This window comes from Tupaia chinensis, unplaced genomic scaffold, assembly GCF_000334495.1.
Source record: "Tupaia chinensis unplaced genomic scaffold, TupChi_1.0 Scaffold000290_1, whole genome shotgun sequence".
Taxonomy (NCBI): domain Eukaryota; kingdom Metazoa; phylum Chordata; class Mammalia; order Scandentia; family Tupaiidae; genus Tupaia; species Tupaia belangeri.
Window position 1 is genome coordinate 4,007,336 of NW_006159775.1, and position 22,652 is coordinate 4,029,987.

General features: G+C 38.7%; 1 protein-coding gene across 1 annotated transcript in view; it reads left to right on the forward strand.

The window, feature by feature from the left end:
• Nucleotides 1-22,652, forward strand: part of KLHL14 (kelch like family member 14) — a 114,221-nt gene that overhangs the window by 29,274 nt on the left and 62,295 nt on the right. The window contains 1 exon segment of the mRNA XM_027772661.1: nt 10,658-10,779. Coding sequence (XP_027628462.1) covers nt 10,658-10,779 — 122 coding nt within the window.

Here is a 22,652-nt window from a genome sequence, read left to right on the forward strand (position 1 = left end):
TTTCTTTTCCATGTTTTTTTTAGTTCTCCCCTCATAGACTTTTTTTTTTTTTTTTTTTTTTTGGAGAGATTTTCACTGTAGGGCGCGTGTGCTCGCCAGACAGACAGAGAGAGACACAGAGACAGAAAGCGAGAAATCACCCCCCAGGGAGGATGGTCACACCGCAATCCCTTCTCCTCCATTCTCCTCTCGGGATCTTGGGCATGCACGCACACGCGCCCGGCGTGAGTTTTAAGCCACTGGGTCCGGGACACGAACCGCGGTCGACTACGTGGGAGTCCAGCGACATAGCCATTACGCTAACTGCTGGTTCCCTCCACTCACAAACTCTTTTAACCCTGACATGAATTTCAAGCAAAGCATTTACCTAAGAATAAAAAAAGAAAAGAGAGGGGAAAAGAGAGGTTATGATGTGGGGGAAATATGCTTTTAGAGTTAATAGGTGATGAGGAATACTTTGATGGCTTTTAAGAAGACTGAGGTAATTGATCACTACTGTTAGGCTTGGTTAAAATTCAGTTGACAAACCATGTAGGGTAGATTAGATGAAGGCAGGGATACAGAAAGCAGGGACATCACTATTACAACAGCTCAAGAGAGAACCCACGCTGCTGGCAAGGCTGATGGCAGCTTGACTAAAATGAAGAGACATTGCAGCTAAAGAATCCACAAAACACGGCAAGAAAATGGGAGAAGTGTCAAGGATACCATAAAGCTTGGTTACTCGAATATCGTGAAGTTTGATGACGACCGTAACAGAGAGGGCTGGTGGCCAGGAAAGTGACTGGTTGATTTTATGAATGAAAGCTGGATCAATACCAGTGTAGGAAGCCCAGTGACTTCATATTTTCATTAAACATGTTGGTGATTTATAAATGGGGTAACACATGATATCTGGAAAGGCTTCTAAGTAATAAAAATTCCAAAATTTCAAAGATTGATTTTCAAATGAGTGCTTTTAAGGTTAATAAGTATGCATAGTAATTACAACTGTCATTTAGCAATTGATCACTATGGTAACTATACAAATATTTTTCATTCATAACCTACATATCAGCTGAGGACTTCCCAGGTCTGCTAAAGATCTGGTAAAATTGCTGCAAACCCCTCTAATCCCACAGCCTGTAAAAATCCAAAACCCATTGCTGTGAACGAAATAAAATATTTGTCCCTGAAAATTCAGACATCGAAACCATAATCCACAGTGCGATTGTATAGGGGACTTCAGAAGTTCATGGAAAATCAAATTAAAGTATGAGTTTATTTTGGTGCAAAACGGTTTAAATCCATGTGCATAATGTTTTTTGTTTTTGTTTTTGCTTTTTAGGTTTTTGCCATAGGGTGCATGGGCTCACCAGAGAGAGACAGAGAGAGGGAAAGTGAGAAATCACACCCCAGGGGGGATGGCCATGCTGCAGTTGCACAACGGAAATGCAGTGCACTGTGTTGCTGGGCCCACTTGGGAAGGTCTTAGTCCCATCCCAGGGTTTCCCAGTGTGGTGGGCACGTGTGAATGGGCCTGTGACAGGGCTGCTGAAGCCGGGGCTGGGTCGTGGTATGAGGTCCCTGTTGGGGATGCCTGTCTGTCTTTCTATCTCTGTCTGTCCTTCTTTGTCTCTTCCTTTCTCACAAAACAAATAAATAAACTTAAAAAGAGAAAGAGAAATAAGGGAGAGCACGTTCTATTTTTTTCTCCCTCTTTCTCTCTCTGTCTCACTCCCCTTTCCTTAGGCCACCATTTAGAGACATAATCAGAAACCAGGTATTTTCAGGAACCTGAAATACCCTATACTCCTAAAGAGCAAATGTAGGGTAGGTCAGGGTAAAAATTCCAGTGATTTAATCTACCAACACTCAGACCTTGCATTTTCCAGTGTCTAAAACTGTGAGAAATACATTCCCTTGGTTTAAGTCACCCAGTGATATTTTTGTTACAGCAGCCTGAACTGACTCAGGCGACCGACCTCGTGTCTGTGCATCCCTAGGAGCTTGCATTTTCCCGGCCTTTCCTGACTCCCAGATCTAACTCCCACACATTGCTGCCATACCGCTTACGTAAAATTGCTCATTTAGTACTTTTATGGAATACTAAGCCATCATGAGTTTACTAAAGTTCACCTGAAATTGGAAAGTTGTGGGAAAGTCTTAATTTTTTCCAATTTCCCCTAGCCTCTTTCTACTAGACTACCTTGAGAGCATCATTTTTCCCCTCCCTTCACTATGCCGAAACATTGATCCTTTAAGGCGTCAGCAGGGATTTTCATTCACTGGAGGATTAGCTCTAGAAGGTGGTTTTGGTTATGGGTAGTAATCTTTATTTTCCCATTACACCTAGATGAACTCACTTAACCCTAACAACATTCCTGTACCATTATTCCCACTTCACAGATGAGGCAAGTGAGGCTTAGCAGCAGCTCAAAGATATTTAAACATGACAAGGGTAGAAAGAGGATGTAAATCCAGGTTGGATTGACTCATTACTTTTTAAGAAATGCATATTTATTTAATTTCATTTGTTATTATTTTTTTAACTTTACCAGAGAGAGAGACAGAGAGAGAGAAAGAGAAATGGAGAAAGCAAGCCACCAGGTCCAGGACTCACATCGTAATTGGCATGTAGAAAGCCAACGCCTTTAATCACCGCACCACCTTGCCATCCCCTGACTGATTCTTAGCTTGAAATTAACTTGGTTTTTGAAAGCTTGGATAATGATTATTTACTCCAGTTTATTTTACCCCTTCAGAAATGATTCACTTTTCCATTAAATCTTTATGTTTCAAAAAATACCCATCTACTCCTACAGAGCGAATATAGGGTATTTCAGGGTAAAAATCCCAGTGATGTAATGTCATTTCAGAGAGAGCAAGTTAGGATGAACTATCTAGACAATGGAAATACAATTATTTATGATTTTAAGTAATGAAATCTGGATAGGAACTCAGGTGAGCTACTTACCAAACCTGCAAATTGCGCCAAGGTAAAACGAATACTGGTCATGATGGTAATGATGTCGATGATGACAATGACAGAATTTATTTAGCATGGATTAAAATGTTAACATATATTTATTTTTCTATCCTGAAAGAAGCCTATGCCCTAGGTCTATTATTATCCCTATTTTATAAGTAATGTTATAGAGGGGCAAAGACACTAGCCCAAGCTCACCCATCTCAGCAGAGCCAGAACCAGGCATTTTGTCTTAGCTATGAGGTCTGCACTCTGAACAACTAGGCGGTTCTGACTCCAGAACCCCGAGGGCCTCGCCTGGATGGAATGAAGTGCCATGCACAGCAGAAATCTACTCCTCTTGCTCCCGGTATTATATCCACTCCTTAGAACAGTACCTGGAGCACAGTAAGAACTCAGTTCACAATCACAAAAGAACGAATGGAAACCAAGTGTCTAAATTAATAGAGTATATAAACTTGTTTAAAATAGCCATACATCTTTTAAAAATATTTTAATTAAAAGAAATATGGGATAAGGAAAAACTTGGCTTGAAAACACATGCTGAAGAAAATGGCATTTGTAGTAGCTGGAAGCTGAACAGGAACCCACCATGGCAGTGCAGGTGCTAGAAGACTATTTGGTGTTAGAAAGCCTTAAAAAAAAAGTAGTATTTGTCACATTGCATGTCACATTTGTCTCATCATGTACAGTTCTAACCCTCACATATTGAAAACAACAGAGACAGCCTAGAGTATACTTAAAGTAAGTAGCCAGGATGATCAGGAAAGTAAGAGTCCTTTGGAAAGAAATGGGAATTTCAATATGGAGAAAATACAAATCACAACTATCTTCCAATATTTGAATATTTGAATTGCTGCTTGTCGAGTCTGGCACTTGTTTTTTCTCTAGAAGACCTAAGCAGGTTCTTCTTTTTTTTTTTTTTTTTTTTTTTTTTTTTTGGGGGGTTTTTTTAGTGTGTGCACTCACCAGAGAGACAGAGAGACAGAAAGTGAGAATCACCCCTCAGGGGGGATGGCCATGACTAAATCCCTTCTCCTCCAGTCTCCTCTTGGGATTTTGGGCACACACGTACACACGCCTGGCATTAGTTTAAGCCACCGGGTCCGGGACTTGAACCGTGGTCAACTGCATGAGAGTCCAGCAACATAGCCACTATGTTAACTGCCGGTTCCAGTTCTCCAGCTCAGCATAAGAGAGAGAGAAAAAAAAATGCATGTCCACCCCACTGTTCAACAACTTTCAGCAATAGAGAGGATCTGAAAAACTGATGTCCATTTCCCAAAAGGTAAGAATACTTACTTATGAGGGGCCAGCAGGTGGCCTAGTGGTTAAGGCACTGGATTCTCACATGGTCGACTGCAGTTCAAATCCCAAACCTGGTGACTCGAAACTCACACCAGGTGCATGTGCATGCATGCCCAAGATCCCAAGAGGAGAATGGAGAAGGGATTGTGGTGTGGTCATTCCTCTGGAGGGGGATGATTTCTTGCTTTCTGTCTCTCTGTCTCTGTCTTTCCAGCAAGCACATGCACCCTATAGCAAAAATTTATTAGAAAAAAGAAAAGAAAAAGAATACTTTCTTATGAAAAAAAATATTCTAGGGATGTCTATGCTGTATTAAAAAATATGGACATTGGTGCTCAGAGGTAACATATCTGGCTGTGTGTTGGAATTAACTGGAAGTCTGTGAAACATTATTAATTTTCAGTCCTCATCTCATTAAATCAAAATCTCTGAGAGTTGGGAACTGAGAATCTATATCAAGAATAAACTTTCAAATTCCCTCAGATAATCCTGGTAACTCGTTAGACTTAAAACCCACTGAACTCCATTGTCTCAAAGTTCTTTTCTAACTCCGATTAAATGATTCTTAGAACGCTAAAGAGTATCTTCTTTCATAAATAAGTGAGAATGATTTGTAATTTAGAAAATGAATTTGGCCAATTGTACACAGGTAGGTGTAAAGGTCCAGCAAAAGTCAATTGATTTCTTTAATAGGTTCAAACTCTTCCTACAACCTAGTTAATGAAAACTTTGTTCACATATCATGGAGAGGAAAACTTTATCTGTCTTGTTTCCCAATTATTAAAGTTCCAAATCACTGAAATATAAATAAATGAGACTTTACCATACTTAGAACACCAGTATGATGAAAAATTTGTTTACACCGAGAGGTTTTAGGTCATTCTTCAATCATTCATCCCCGGAACCAAAGTATGTATGCGCGCCAGCACACACGCATACACACGCACACACACGCCCAAATGTGACACATGGTAAATGTTGGGCAATTACTGAGATGGAACAAAGGAGACCTTCAAATTCCATCGCCTTTTTAACCTTATATTTTTCTACACAAGAATCTAGAAACTCAAAGGCTTTCAGGTAATGTTATTTTTCATGACACACACAGCTTTTTGTTTAAATTTCTCTAATTCTTTATCTTTTAAGTACGCCACTTTAGATAATGCTAAAATGAAGAGTGACAGAATTTTTTTTTATTTTTTATTATCATCATAATCTTCTTTATATTACATTGGATTACATATAACTTTACAGTGTATTACATTGCTTTTTCAAAAGGGAATGCCATGCAAGTCAGTCAGTACAAAGACATTAATCTCCCCGCTTCAACATTCAATATCTTTTCTATGTTTTCCCCAATCATTAAGAATATTTTTTTAAACATAAAGTCTATGAATAGAATATATTACTTTGGACTAAATTCATTCCCTATACAAAGAGCTTCTAAAAGATACACTGTGTTGTCATATGAAGGATCTCTAATTATTGCAGTAAGGCTACATTTGTAGATTTTGCCTAATCTAAAATTAAAACCATAAAGCACTGCTGGAATTATTTTTAAAAAGTAATTGAAGCCCTCTTCAGCACAGTTAATTCAGATTCTCCTCATTTTACCTCTCTAGTTCATAAGGTATCTTTTTTCATGTGTTTTCAGATTGAAGTTCACACACATCAAAAAAATAGGATGATGATCAGGGGTTCAATATTCAATACACATTCATTACTATCTGTCATTATTGTCATTGTCGCTATAATAATTGCACATTGTAAAAAGAATGGAGGCTTTTCTGCAGGAATTATTCACGTGTATTACTTTCTAGGAGTAATTGAATAGTTGACATTGCGTTTATATCAAAATAAAATATGTGATGGGTTTTCTCATTTGTATTATTCTCAAGCAATAAGAAATGTAAAGTAATCACTATTAGGTCCCTTTATTTGGATCCAGAGGGTGTCACAGTTTTATGTAATGTCCAAATGTACATTATTTTCTTATAATAACTATGGAAACTTTCTTATCTCTGGGTAAAATGGGGCTTTATCTAGCACATTGAAAGTCAGTGGAGGAATGGTAAGAAAACCACGCCAATGTGTTTTGTTATTTTGTGTGCTCTTTCTTCTAACCCAGGCATCTTCTCACTTGCTTTATCCTACATTTTTATTTCTGTTTGGCTAACCGTCACAAAATAGAGTTTAAAACTATTTTTACAATGAAATAGTATTGACACTGGGTTGTAAAATTGAGTAATACAAGCTTTAAAGAAAGAGTAGCCTAAGTAAAATGCATAACAAATAGAATGAATGATGATACAAATATAATCATGTAAAGGATTTGGAATGTGTCTTCACTCACTAAGGAGGCCATATATAATGGACTCCGAGCACTGCCCCTTCATAGAAAGCTTGCAGCCTAGAAGGTGGATGGGATTTCCTTTTCCTCCTGGGAATTCTTTACATTCCCTGTGGAGACCTGGATGGCATAGGGATTTGTCTTAGTTAGGTGGAGTCTTTCATTGCTTGCTATGTTAGCTAGCCCTTGAATCATGTCATTTTTGGCAGAGTGGATGTTATTACCATTTGCCAACTGTTCAGTGGCTTACACATTAGTAGTTTCTGTTCCATTTCTTTTTTGTTAGTTTGTTTTTTGAGAGGTTTTTGGTATAGGGTGCATGCACTCGCCAGAAAGACAGAGAGAGACAAAGAGACAGAAAGCGAGAAATCACTCCCCAGGGGGGATGGCCACGCCAAAATCCCTTCTCCTCCACTCTCCTCTCAGGATCTTGGGCACACATGCACATGCGCCCAGTGTGAGTTTAAGCCACAGGATCCGGGACTTGACTACATGGGAGTCCAGTGACATAGCTATTACACTAACTGCTGGTCCCGTCTGTTCCATTTCTTAAAGGACAGATGGCAATGGCTGGTTCTTAAAGCAAAAAGGGCAGGGACTAGCAGATGGCGTAATGCGTATGTTGTTGGACTCCCAAGTAGTTGACCACAGTTCAAGTGCCGGACCTGGTGGCTTAAAACTCACACTAGGTTCATGTGTGTGCATGCCCAATATCCCAAGAGAAGAAAATGGAGAAAGGACTATGGCATGGCCATTCCCCCTAGGGGAGTAATTTCTCACTTTCTGTCTCTCTCTTTCTCTCCAGCAAGTGCACACACTCTATAATAAGTATCTCTCTCTTTAAAAAAAGGGGGGGGGCAGGGGACAGCAGATGGTATAATGGCTACATTGCTGGACTCGCATGTAGTCGACTGTGGTTTGAGTCTTGGACCTGGTGGCTTAAACTCACGCTGGGCGCATGTGTGTGGATGCCCAAGATCCCAAGAGGAGAAAGGAGGAGAAGGGATTGCAGAATGGCCATTCCCACCCCCCAGGATGATTTCTTGCTTTCTGTCTCTCTCTCTCTCCTATCTCTCTGTCTCTCTCTGTCTGTCACACCCTATAGCAAAAACAAACAAACTATAGCAAAAACCTCTCAAAAAAAAAAAAAAAAGGAGGTGGGGGGAATAATGTAGATTCTAGATCCTCTCCTCATTTACAGAGATGGTCCATTTAAATAGTGTGGAAAACCACCAGTGAGACTGATCCTGGGAAGCTGGTCTAATCAATAATTGAAATGACCTTGCAAACATATGTAAACATACTTGAACCAGACATTTACCTCCCTCCCTTTGCCATTCATTAAACACATTTTAAAAACAGTGTTTGTATTTCTGTATTAAAACAGAAATTTTTAAAAACCCAGAAATGTAATTATTATGTTGCTTTTGCTACAACCACCACTTCCATGAGTCCTTTTTTCAGTGTCTATCTTATTACTATTGATCTACCTGTCCCACCTGCAGTCTAGCAACACATAGACAGGTAATATTGGGACAGCCACAGAGTCCTGGCTTCCTGTAGAGCAGGTTTATCTATATGTGGTAACTTGTAGCAACCTAATATGATTATTTCATCTTGACTTCTCTCTCTCTCTTTTATTCTTTTTTTTTTTTTTTTTTTTTTTTTTTTTTTTCTTAGGGGCCCTTCTTTTTTCAAGGGGGGGGGGGGGGGAAAGAGATAAATCACTCCCCAGGAGGATGGCCACACCACAATCGTTTCTACTCCATTCTCTCTTGGGATTTTGGGCTTGCACACACATGTACCTGGTGTGATTTCAAGCCCCAGATTTGGGGCACGAACCTCAGCCAGCCATGTGGAAGTCCAGTGCCTTAACCACCACACCATCTGCTGGCCCTAACTCCTTTCCATTTTTATGATTAGTTACTAATTTTTTTTTCTATTAGCAAGAGAGACAGAGAGAGAGAGAGAGAGAGAGAGAAACAGCTCCTCCAACAAGGTCTTTACACCAGAAGCTATCTCCAGCCTTCAGCTGGTCCCAGATCATGGTCACACTCATGCCTGGTTTACTCCGTGGAGATCTGGATGCAAACCCAGAACATTTTGATGTGGGTCAACTGCTCAGAAAATCACATTATACCATTGTACCACCCTCTGGCCCCTTGACTTGTCTTTACACAGAGTAGTTGATTATTTGTACTATAAACAACTGTAAAAAATAAAAATGACCATACATGAGATCTGAAACCATGAATCTTAAGAGCGTATATGGCATGTGAATTGTGAACAGATAAGAAGAGATACTTCCTGCAGTGGTTTTCCTTAACGCCTGTCACAAGACCACGCCATGCACTGGAATACTCAAAGTACAGAGTTCTTTGCTAATGCACTTTGTTTGTCAACTAGCAGTCTATATGGGTACATTTCAAATGTCCATTAAATTCAAAGAAGTTGGGTTTGTCTGCTTTTCTTTTCGCTCAGCTATATCCACAGGGTAGCACATTAACACTGCAAGCAGCTACTGGATTCCTCTGTTAAGTACAGCACCCTCTACTGATGAATCTCTAACACAGGCATTTCTCCAGGAGGTGTTTTTCCTACTGAGGCAGACAGGATGCTCTCAATGGCACAAGAGTTTCATTATAGGAATTCTCTTGTTCCCTTCCTTCACATGGAAATGTCATTAACGGTATTAAGTTAACTCTCCCAACGTTAGGTTCTTAACCAACAAACAAAGCTTCTCTGCAATGGCATATCTTGCCAAGTGTCCTTGAATCAGAATGGGCTGAATAGGCCATAACAGATTCAGAGCCACACTGTGAGTTGTGATCATATGGAAGAGGAATCTTTGTGTATTTATTGACTTTTTCCTTCAACCATGGTTGTTCCTTTTCTTCCACCACCACCTTGAGCCTTTCAGGTAAATAAAAAGTTCAATTATATGTAAAGCGACTGTTAAATCAGCAGGCCCCTTGTGGGGGTCTGGGCCTTCCCTCCCTGCGCCAATCGCAAGTGTGCTCAATCCATTACTGTTCCTGAGGACTGTACATCCATCAGGTCGAGTGTGCCGGCCAGGGTGCATCTTATAGCTTTTACTGCATATGAGACGTTGCAGGCCTGTTCTCAGGAACTGCCAGGCAGACTGGGAATCACAGTCACGGTTAATAGCAGCGAATTGCCAGCTCTTGATGGGTGGGTAGTCACTCCTTTCAGTGGTTGCCCCCTGGGGGAGAAGGTAGAAAAACAGAGGGAGGGAATTAGAGTGACTTTGCACAGTTGAGCAGGTTCATGCCGCTGGATCAGTGGCAAGCATTGGCAGGCTCCACTCTGGGGAGGCTCACAACAACATCACAGTCTCATTTTTACCAATTGGTGCTGCTGTATCGCCAGTGGTGCACAGGGGGAGAGCAGAGGGGAGGGTGAGCTGGAGTGGAGAGAGAGGATGAAGGCAGAAGTCTAAGCTAAATTAAACAAACAAACAAAATTCACGTTCAAACTGGTGAACCCACCCACCCCAGTTACCCCTGTGCTACTAATTGTACCGAACTGATATCTAAAGTTCCCAGGGTGATTAAAGAGTTGGCTCACAAACTCTGCATAACCTTAATTTTTTCAAGGTTCTTTGAGTGGAGAATGGCTTATAATAATGATTTTGACTAATACGATTTTTGACATGCAACTTTAATGCTTAACCTTAGTACAACTCCAGAGCATTTCATGTGTACTCAGCTGTAAAGAGTGATGATTTAAAGGGATAATATAAGAAAAAGGTCGTTCTAGAATGAACCTCTAACAAATTGCATAAAGGGAGCTTTATTATTCCATGAGTATGGGGATGTGCAGCTCTTCTGATCATTTTGCTGCTGGTTCAAAAAAAAATTGTTGAGACATGAATGGGAGAAGAAACAGGAAAAAATGAAATAGAAATCTGCAAGCAAGGAACATTCTTTTGATGGTTATGATTTTGTTGCCACTAAAAAAGACTCTACAATAATGTGGTTATCCATCTCCTCTTTTTGTTTTGGGTGAAGAATTCGCTCTAACAAGAAAATGCTGTTATTGGTTGGAGGGTTGCCTCCTGGACCGGACCGTCTCCCCAGCAATTTGGTTCAGTATTACGACGATGAAAAAAAGACTTGGAAAATACTCACAAGTGAGTGCACTTATTTATTTATTTACTCACCTATTTATTTCAGGTTAGAGCTGTCTTGATGAATTCGAAAACGTGGTTAATCAAATTAGACATGTTATTGATTTGCTTCCCTTTGGAGGTTTGTTTATCTATCACAGGGGATTTTGAGTAAAAGAGTAAATGAACATTGCAAAGGTGGCCAATTTGGTAGTCTGAATAGACCTAAATGAAAACTGGCCTAAAATCACTGAGCTGGTTTCTGTTTCTGTGTGTGCCCACATGAAGGGGAGGCTGAGGGAGCAAAGATCTGCAAAAATTTTTCAGTTATTATTTTTGCTGATTGGAAAGTGAAGGGTTGGTTAGTAGCACGAGTCCATATTCTCACATCCAAATGGTGGTTTAGTTCATCGTCTCTGTAACTGACACTCACTTTACTTTTTAGGCGTTGGTGCTCATTAATCTTTAGGCTGTGGAAAGAGGTCTTTGCAGAAACGCCCCCTTGTACTGCTGTGCCATTTAGACGGACCCGACCGCAATAGCTGTGGCCTCTCCCAGTGCGTTAAATTGCGCTCGGAAACTTCTACCCCGGATTCTCCTCCTCCCCTTCTTGAAGGGTGATTGTGTTTTACAGCAAACCTCTTGCCTTGGGCGCTGAGATTTGGAACTTATTGTTATATCGGTTATGATTCCCAATCTGACTCAGTCATGGAATCAAAAATCATCGTTTCTTGAGCATGGCAGGCTGTGTGCTTCAGTCCCCTCGTGGGCACAGTGGCTGCACTGGTCAATAAAACTAAATTTTAACTGTCAAAATTGCCCAGAGCTGTATAGATAAAATAATAAATGAGTAATTTTGATCCATAAATCAAAGCCATACGTTTAAAACCAGCCAAAGTGAAAGTTAGATTTTCTTCTTGCATGTGTCTTTCCATGCAGTTACATTTTTTATCAGATTTTTAGAAATGATTTCCTTTTCTCTTCTTGAAGGTCCTTTAAAACAATAGAAACAGGACAACCGTTTGCCCATACGAGCAGACGAGGAGCAAAGACATGTGAGGTGGTGCTTGAAATAATACGTTTTGGAGCTGGCTTACCCCAGTGCAACCTGCAGTAGCACTGTCCAGGAGCTGCGACGAGACAGCTCCCTGGACACCAATACACTACAGTTGTAGTAAGGAAGTGGTGGAATAGTAACAGTGAGATAAGGAGAAGGAAGGAAGGATGCCTTAAAATGGTTTTTATTCTCTGTACTAAAATGCCAATAATAGTGATTTAAACATCTAAGTGAGTGGTCATGCTGTACTTTAAAGAGTCATCAGAAACTGAAGTTAAAGTAAAACCAAAGAATCATTTCATGCTGTACTTTAAAGAATTATCAAAACTGAAGTTAAAGTAAAACCAAAGAATCATTTTTTTGGACACTTGATCAATAGAAAAAGTCTACACAGAATGAGACACAGAGACTAGGAGGGAGAGAGAGAAAAGCAGGAAAACAAAAGATTCTCAAAGACAACAAAGAAACAGGAAAAGAGGCAGGGAGATTTAGCTCAATTCAACCAGTAAATGCTATTCACTCCTAAATCCACCTGTTTTCTCCCAAATACACCAAACTAGGTCAAGTTTGCTACTTCTTTGAAGTCCTTCAGTAATGATTTTAAAAAAATTAACATAGTAAAGGTAAAAAGATTAATTAAAGCACTGTGAACAATTCCTCAGAAAGTCTTATGTTCATTTTAAACCTTGTTCAGAGAAAGGGTGACCATTAAACTTCCTGTCCAAACAATATGACACTTTTAAACATGAAAGGGAATTCTATTAATTATGCCAAGACAACAGATAAAGACTGGAATATAGTGGTCACCCTGCTGAAAGTTTTCACGTTGCCTGATTTAACCCCTTCCTTTGAGGGATGTAGCAAGAAAACATGAACTTTGAATCAGACAGACCTGGATTCAAACCTGGACCTAGGACCTCGAGCAAGTCAGGGATATTTTGAGTCGTGGTTTCTTCATTTTGTCAGAGCCACTGGAATTTGTTTTTCGAATAAAATTGTGTTTCTAAATCATCTAACACATAGCACACACTCAGTAAATTACAGGGCCTGGTGCTCTAATTGCAGCACTAGTACTAGGAGGGTACCTCTACTTCTGAGAGACACCAGGCTAAGGGGAGACAAGTTATCTGCAATGACACAACCCGTCAACCCACTGCTCTAGGATAGGGAGCCATTTCCTACAGTTTTATGTGTTGATGTTATAATTTATAGACTAAAAAGTAAAGAAAAATGGGCATCTGCTGACTCAGTTTATCAGGTTTGAGATGAAAGGAAATAAAGAAATTAAGTATAGGAAAGTTCTTATCATGGGAACATCTTAATATTTAAAGATCTTGAACCCTTTTTCTATGCTCAGACGTACTCACCACTTGGAAATAAATGTCTGTTCTATTTACACTCTTTATTTCACTGGGACTCATACTATAAAAAAATAGAGTATTCTCTGGCAGGCTGTGACTACATGGTCCCAAGAGAAGCAATATTTTTCACATTTATTGAAAACTTCACATTTATTGAAAATTATCTAGCTCATCTGGATAATTTCTGCTGCCTGTTTGTATTTTTTTTAAAAATTAAGAATCTTATTTGGTAAAACTGAGTAAAGAAATTAGGTAACTGAGAGATTTCCATACTATTCAAGCCACCTAGTAATAAATGAAGAAATATTTCTCATTGGAATAAGGAACTATCCAATGAAACATCAGGGATTTCAGACCTTCCCATCGCCATTCTTCTGCTCCAGAAGGAGCGCTCAGCTAATTTGTCAGGGAGGTAAGGATGACAGTTAATGGTAGGTGGTAATCTCCTGGTTTGGGGTCTGCTTATTTAGTGAATGACTGTGTGCATACAAACGAACAAATTAACTAACAAAAACCTAAAACCCGAAGTGAGCTGGAGCTTTCTAATCTTCCCATTCTTGGCCTATTTATCCTGAGCACACATTTCTCAGTCTGTCTCACAGACATGCTCCTCTTAGAAAGATAGCATTCCACAGTCGGAAACATGTATTCCCACTTACGGGAGCTATTCTACTTCCACACATTACATGTAACAAAGAAGAATGGTATGCCACAACTGTCTTTAGATTTTGTCCTGTTATGCTGTTTATATTTCAGAAACACAGTACAAGTGCTACTCTTAAGTAATAAATTGAATAGAGTGGACAGGAGTTGAAATGAAAAAGTGGATCTACGGGGACCAGCAGGTGGCGTGGTGGCTAAGGCGCCAGACACTCCCACATGCCTGACTAGGGTTTAAGTCCCAGACTCGGTAGCTTGCTTTTTCACTTTCTTTCTCTCTCTTTCTATCTCTCTCTCTCTCTGTCTGTCTCTCTTTGATCAAATTAAAATAAATAAATGATTAAATAAAATAAAAATAAATAATTCTTAAAAAAAGTATCAGACAGAAAGACATTTTTAAAAAAAAAGAAAAAAGAAAAAGTCGATCTGTGTAATATAAGAAAGACAAAATTCAAATAGTCAGCCAATCAGTGGTTTGTTCTACCCAAACAGCAAAGGAAATAATTATTCTCACTGAGAAGACTGTTTTGGTAATATGCTAAAAGCACAGACTGTATTTTCTGAAAGAATTATTTTATTTAACTTTATTTATTTATTTTAGTTTGACCAGAGAGACAGAGTAAGAGAGAGAGAGAGAAAGTGAAAGTGAGATAGCAAGCCGCCAGGCCCACAGTGGGCCATGTGGGAGTCAAGCGTCCTTAACCACCATGCCACCTGCTGGCCCCCAGACTGCTTTTCTTGCATTTCTCCCTCCTGCATGCAGTCTCCCATTTCATTCTTAACTTATTAGGAAGCAGTACAGGAGGCATGAATACTAAAATGGCCAATGCAAAAAAAAAAAAGAAAGAAAGAAAGAAATGATGCCTCCTGCACTGTGCAGGCCCTAAACCCTTGGTGCAAAGATCAAGCAAAACAATTCCAGTGACTACAAAGTACTCTTTGTAATAGATTTTCTACATATCAAAGTTTTTGTCAAGCCCACACGTGGAAGCACCTCTCCAAGGTCCAGCATTGAGAGCTCTGGGTTCCATTTGTATTCCCCATAAGTCAATTTCTTTCTGATGGATAAAAGTATTTATTTCCCAGGAATTGGCTTCTTTTTCTCTAAGTTTCAGATACGAGATTCTACGTATTAGGTGCTTCCTTGTTGTTTTCTATGAGCAATGACAGGAAAAAAAAATATAGAAATATAGATTTCTCTTCCAAGTGCCAATGATGACTTCTCTGATAATATTAGAATGAAAATCACAAAGCTAAGTTAGAAAAGCCCGTGCCTTCTTTTCATCACTCTAAACTTCCTTTGTTAAAGGTAGAGGAAATAAATGCCTTTTGTTCCTCCTCTTCCTGTCAGTTAATTTGCAGTTCTTTCCTCAATTCGGTTCTGCAGGGAGCTTTGGGGGTCTTTTATTTATCAGTCATAGAGAATAAAGGGAACTGCTCTGTAGTGGTTTTCTAGGTTGTCTTTTCTGGTCTCAGGAGGACATTTACCTTGATCTCATCCATGCAGGCAGGTTCTCTTGGCTAGTGGTCAGCAAGTCATGTGATGGTTAGGTGCTGGACTCCCACAGGGTCAATTGCAATTTGAGTCCTGGACCTGGTGGCCTGAAACTCATGCCAGGCACGTGTGCATATTTACTCAAAATCCTGAGAGAATGGAGGAGAAGGACTGCGGCATGGCCATACCCCCAGGAGGTGATTTCTCACTCTCCCTCGCTTTATTTTTCTGTCTCTCTCTCTCTCTAGCAAGTGCATGAGCCCTATGGAAAAAACTTTAATATATATATATAAAGTATACACATACACACACATATATATACTTCAGGTGTTTAGTATATTTGTATATATACTTTAGGTTTTTAGTATTTTATATACACATGTGTGTATGTATACATATGTATATTTCACACATATGTGTGTGCGCGTCCTATACATTTTAAAGGAATAGTAATGAGAAAACAAACCTTATATAAGACATTGAACTTTGATTCTAAAAGATAAATATAGGTTTGCTCATATTCTATAGTTGAGCAATACGCAATGGATTATTTGCTAACTATTCAAGGCAAAATAAACTTGCATGTTAATATATTCAATTGATCCTGTTTCTTCTTATTGTTATTATTATTTTTTTAATTTGCCAGAAGGTGAGTGTGCTCACCAGAGAGAGACAGAGAGAGAAAGGGAGAGGGAGAGAACACTCCCCAGTGGAATGTGGTCATGCTGCATTCTCCTCTCCTCCTTTTCTCCATCTTGTTGAGATTTGGGACATGCACATACACACACACACACAGACACAGACACACACACACACACACCCTGCGTGTTTGCATGTTTTTGAAGCCCCCTAGGCCAAGATTCAAACTGGGTGGTCAGCCATATGGAATCTGCCTCCCTTAGCCACCAGCCCAGATCTTCTCTTTCTTGATTTCAGTTTATTTCTGTTCTTTGAGGACCTAGGGAAAGGAGAATCAAGTTAGTCAAGAGCTAATAATCATTTCTTATGACTGTTTTGAGGGAAATAATTAAATTCAATCAAGAGTTTTGTATCTGTGGGGTCCCTTTATCATATTATCTTTATTAACAAGAACCGAGACAAAAACTAGTTATTTAATCTTAGTTAACTTCTAGACAGGTGGGTTTTGTCGGCAGTGCATTTCTCATTGTAGCAGAACCTCTGAAAATGAGATACATTCGAAATGACTGTAACTACCAAGAAAGAATTTGGAATTTACTTAACAGATATTCATTCAAAAGGAGCAATTACTGAAAACCCATTTTGTGTTGAACAGTAAGGTAAAATACAAATAAGACAATCTCTCAATATTCTCATATTACAGTATAGTGTGCTAAGGGATAGATGGGAAATCCTACAGTGCTATAAGAGCACCGAAAAGGGCCCAGTCTAAACATAAGAGGTTAGGGAACCATTCTGCATCATCCTGAAAAAAAGTGGGTGGGAATTATCTAAGCAAAGAGGTGGATGGGGAAGTATTTAGTAAGAGTGCCTAAGATTGGGAATGCCAAAAGGCAGAAGGTATCATAATGGCTCCTAGAAACTGAAATTTGTGTATCTACAGAGTCTGAGGTTGGAATAGGAATATTAACCAAGAGCCACTATTCCCTTGGGACTATTTCAAGGAATTGTCATGATAAATTCAAGAATTAAGGATTTACACTAAGAATACCCCTCTAATTTTGTATGTCAGTGCTAGTTAAAATACAGTGACCTAAAGATTTTACACAATAGAATGGCAGTTGAGGTCTCCTACCTTGGAACTTTTCATTTTAGCTCATGGAACAATAGTTTCCATGACTTTGGACAAACAGGAAGGAGAGAAAATTGTATTTGGACTTTTAAAACATGTTAGCATCTAATTTTACCTTCATTGAGCTCAATTCTAATTTGAAATACACGGCTGCACATTGCTATGTATCTTGAATTATGTGCTACTGTGTATTCATGCACCAGTGCATTAGTGGATTTTTCATAGATTTAAAATATATATGTGTGTGTTGGTCACTCCAAATACTGTATTTCAAGTAAGTTCAGTATCTGGAAGAACTGGTTAACTTTATTTGGTCATCTCTTATTTATGTCCAGTTTTTACCTCTTTTGAATTTATCTGTTGCTTTTTCTCCAGAAAAGTGTGCGTACAAATAATTCTGATGCCTCTTTACACACAAGCTGTGGTATTTGCTACTGAGTCTGGAAAGAAGCTCGTATTAGTTATATGAGCCGCTTAAGTTGCTCTGTGTCATTCCTAAGCAAATGGCTAACTAAGTCTGGCAAACCACTGAATGTGAGCACAGAAAGAGTAAATGACCTCCTTGCCCAACCCTCTCATTTTACACACTCATTTCATTTATTCAACAAATATAAGTGATCTCTCCTATGAAACAGGGATCTTACTCAGCTCAGAGGATACAATGCTGAGCCAAAACAAATATGACTATGCCCACACTGAATTTAGAGTTTAATGGGAGAAACCAGCATTAATAAACAAACGCAGATAACAACATATAAAGAAAAAAGTCTTAGTGCTCTGTAGAAGTATGTAAAATATAGATGGTCTTGTAATGGAGAGACCTGGTCTGCTTTAGTGGTCATGGAGAATATCACCAAAGAAGTGAAGTTTGAGCTAAGAACTGAAGGAGAGAAGGAGTTTGTCAGGTGCCCAGGTGAAGAGGTGTGATAAGATTGCTCAAAGTTGGTTGACAGTAAGTGTAAAGACCCTGCAGAAAACAGGTGTATGGCTGAACTCAAGAGAGTGAAGGAGAGAATAGATCTGAGTGGTGGCTAAAGATGTCAGCAGAAACAAGGTCAAACAGGAGTTTCTATGACAAATTCACAATTCTGGTTTTTACTTTAAGTAATGCAAAGAGAAGAGGTGTTATACCAGAGTCACAGGATGACTTAATGGCCGAGAGAGAAATAGAACGCTGGTGTCTATTTCCATCAAACAGTCCTGCTTCAGATAGAATACCAAGTCGTCTCACCAAGAGGTGTCACTTGTCAAGAGTCCATGCAGACGGATGGAATTTAATTTCCGCTGACCCATTCCATCCATAAAAATCTATATATAAATAGATCCTATGTATTTAGAATAGTACTTCATTTATAGAATAGGATTAGTATAGATTAGCTAGTATGGTTAACTAACTTCTTGACTGCTAAAGGTTAAGAATATAATCTTGGTTTATCGACTGAACTGCAAATTATGATGTGAAGTGCTAAAATTTGCATTTACAATGACTGACTAGGTCATAATTCAATGCAACTATCTTGACATTTTAACTCTGTCTAAGGAACCGCAGAGTATCCAAAATGAAACTATATACACACATTTATGCACACACACATACACATACACACTAACATCTTTGGGGACAGATAGATCTAAATTGATATAACCCTTGAATACCTTTTAACTGTATGATTTGGGGCAAGCTGCTTACTCTCTGATCTTTTTTCTCATCAACAAATTGGTTATTATCCTCATCTTATAGGATTATTGTGAGATTTAAATAAGACTATAAATTAAATTAAATCTTCAGGTTCTGTATTTATAATATATTTCTCCCTCAATAAATATTTATTTTTGTTTTAATTAACTTTGCATTTTTTATAGCCACACAGAGAAAACAAAAAGATTGAATCATATTTTTTACTTACGTAAGGTTTGAGAAAGAAGACACAACTTGTTTCAGAATAAAATCTGTTCCTAGCATGAAGATTATGGGTATCAGTCAGGAAGAGCTAAATATATTATACTGTGGTAACAAGTAGCTCTAAAATTTCAGGAGCTTAAACCAACAAATAATTTATTTCTCATACCTGCTACACATCTAGCATGAGTCCGCAGAGGGCATATGCGCAGATATGTAGGTGTGTGGGGCTCCATCTCGACCTGTAGATGATTACCTTAATCTGTCTAACTATATTCAGTGTGTTTTTTTTTTTTTTGAGAGGTTTTTGCCATAGGATGCGTGTGCTCGCCAGACAGACAGAGAGAGACAGAGACAGAAAGCGAGAAATCACACCCCAGGGGTGATGGCCGTGCCGCAATCCCTTCTCCTCCATTCTCCTCTCAGGATCTTGAGCACACACGCACACACACCTGGCGTGAGTTTTAAGCCACTGGGTCCAGGATGCAAACCACGGTTGACTACGTGGGAGTCCAGTGACATAGCCATTACGCTAACTGCTGGTCCCAGTGTATTCTTCTTACCATGCTCAAAGTACTCTCACTCCTTCCCCCCAAAGGAGATCACCACAGGTCACTAACCTCATTGTCAGAGATTTCTGAGTGATGGACATTCATCCTGGCATCATGTTTATTTGAAGATCCTCTTGACCTGAAAACAAATGAAAAAGTAATAATCATCTTATTCCTCACATGGAATGGAAGAGACAGGATTGCTGTAGTAAATGCTTTGATTTGGAACGAGAAATCCACCAGATAGACATTTTAAAGAGTACTTATCTATGGAGTAGGTTGTGTTTGCAGATTAGAGCTCTAGCCAATTCAGCTTGTTATCTATGCTCTCCATGGCCATTGGCACCACCATCTGGAGAGCCTTCTTTTTTCACCATCTTCCTTGGGTATATCAGAAACTAGCCTGAGGAAGATGCTTTTCCTGAAAGTAGAAGAGTTTTATAAATACATTCCATGCCTGTAAACATTTAGGGGATTCTTTTAAATATTTAGTTGACAGTAGCTTATCTGTTTCCAGGCTATTGGATTTTGACAAGATACTCTCTGGAAAACTTAGATGTTTTTTATGTTTTCTTCCACTCCATGGCCAGTCACCACACTTTTTTTCCTGATATACTTCTTAGAATAATTTTTTTCCTTTGTATTTTTCTATTTTGCCCACATTCCCACCTCTTTCACAAACACACGCACACATATTCTCTGTTTATATTCTTGTATCTGTTATGATTTGATAGGAAAGTTCCCATTGTGGGATGTCTCATCCTTAATTAAAATGTTCTTCTATGACATCCTAACTCAAATGAAATTACTATGGAAGTCATGTCTTTAATTTTGCCTTTGTTACTAAATTAAGTTTTAATATCCCTTTTTTGCTCAATTTCATCTTCTACAGGATGAGGTTGAAAATCATTGCTTCTTCCAACACTGCCTACCCCTAAACTTCTAGACTCTCATTTTAATCCTGCTTATAAGGGGGCCAATTTTTTCTCTGAGATGATCTCTCTTTTCTGTAGCTCTTGCCAAGTGCAGCCAACAGCAGCCAATACACATTGTCAACATTCTGTTTTCCAGTATCTTCCCTTGGAGGTAGAAGTTCATTAAATAACTGATTAGCCTTCCAAGTAAGAGCAAATAGCAGTTTTACTAAGTGATTTTCTAAACAATAATGTGTATTTCCATATTCCCAACCTCCCATATCAGTTTCCTTGTCATCAGCCACCAGACCGTCTTGTTACCCATTCCTGTATCAGTCAGGTTAGGCAGACACAAATTCCAAAATTTTAGTGGCTTATCTTACTGAAGATTTTTTTTTTCTTCTCATATTACATGTCTAAGGCAGGTTAGCTGGGGCTCTGTTCCACATTTTCTCATGCTTGTACTGAGGGTGATTGAAACTCTCCCATTTGGCTTATCACCATTGCCATGACAGAGGAGAAGATAATTTCCCACTTACTCTTGAAGCTTCTGCCCTAAATTAGCACACTATATTGGGGGGGGGGGTTAAAATTGTTTGGCTACACCTAACTTTAAATTGGTGAAGTGCAAAACTTCCAAGATCTTAGGAGGATAATCAAAATATTTGTCGAATAGACTGAGTGATTACAACAATGCAACCTATGCTCAATAACTATTTGGTTCACTCTTGTTGTGTGCAAGGTATTCTCACTCCTCCTAGGAAAAGTTATTCGTAAGAATAAGTAGTTACTTCTTGCATCTTTCTGCCACTTTCTGTTTTATTTCCTAATTTTATCATCAAGAGCAATATTCATTTCCAGATTAGATGCTTCTACATTAAAGGAAAGGTTTAGAAATATACTTCAAATAGTATTATAATGCATTTGGGATAGAATTTTTAAAATTTTGACTCCCTTTAGATAGTTCAAATGTATCTGACTTTATATAATTTTCAGTATTTTTACTACCTCCTGCATGTAAACTATTATATACCTACAACATGGTAATGCTTGTAGATTATATAGATACACCTAAGTCTCCTAGAAAAGAATGTTTTTATCATATAGAAAACACTCAGTTAACAAATGAATTGAAATGACTTTCAATATGACAACAATAAAAATGAAAAGACAGTTTTGGTGAGTGATTATCATGTGCAAATAACTCCATCAGAATAAAGGAGTAACAAAGGCCCGGTGCAAGCAAGTAAACAGTTTCTTTTCAAATGAACGAGATGATTCTGTGGTGAGGTCATTAACCAAACCTACATTTCATGAATATCCAGTTGATCAGAGTTCTTGGTTGCGTATATTAAAATGATTCCATTATCAGGGAATATAGAGCCAATCTACAATCACACCTTTATCGTCACACCTTTACAATCATGCCTTTATCAAGTATTTATGATGGAACGAACAGCTATACCTTCTAGAAGAGAACATGAGGGCCTGGCCACATTTAGCTGGCGTTAAGGATGGTTTTATGAAAGAGGAATGCAGAGCAGTCACTCTCAGCTCAGTGTTGGGATGTCAAGGCAGACTACTGCCCCTTCCGGTGTGTTCTAATTAGTAGTTCTACTGACATGCCTCGTTTTGTCATTAAGTCTTCATTTACTTTTTAAAAAATAAGGTTGAATTCCAGTGATTTTTCTAAAACAATGATCATTGTGAGTTTCAAAGACCAAAATGTTCTCATATTTTTATGTTGAGAACGGCAAAGCATTTTCAGAAAACCCTACTGCTAAGGCAATGATGTATCACTTTCACTTTCATTATATGTTTTTAATCAGAGCGTGACTTCACACTAGACAAAGCGATGCTTTATGCATGGTCTCACTTGTTTTTGCTAAAATCTTCTGACATGATTAATTTTACTTTAATGCTTTTGTCTTGTTGTAATGGTAAGGATGATGGGTATAAACCAGGCAAAAATACATGCTTTTGTATTATAATGCCTCTGAGCATTAAAAATACCTGAGATGAAAGGAAAAAAAAAAACCACAGGAGACTGGTCCGACTGGAATTAAATTTCTTGCTACCTGAACACAGAGTACATGAGATTAAGAAGAAAATGATTCGGTCATTGTTTTTAGTTTTATTTTTGGTATTTTTGTATAGGAATTTATTCATCTGTATGATTAGATCTGAA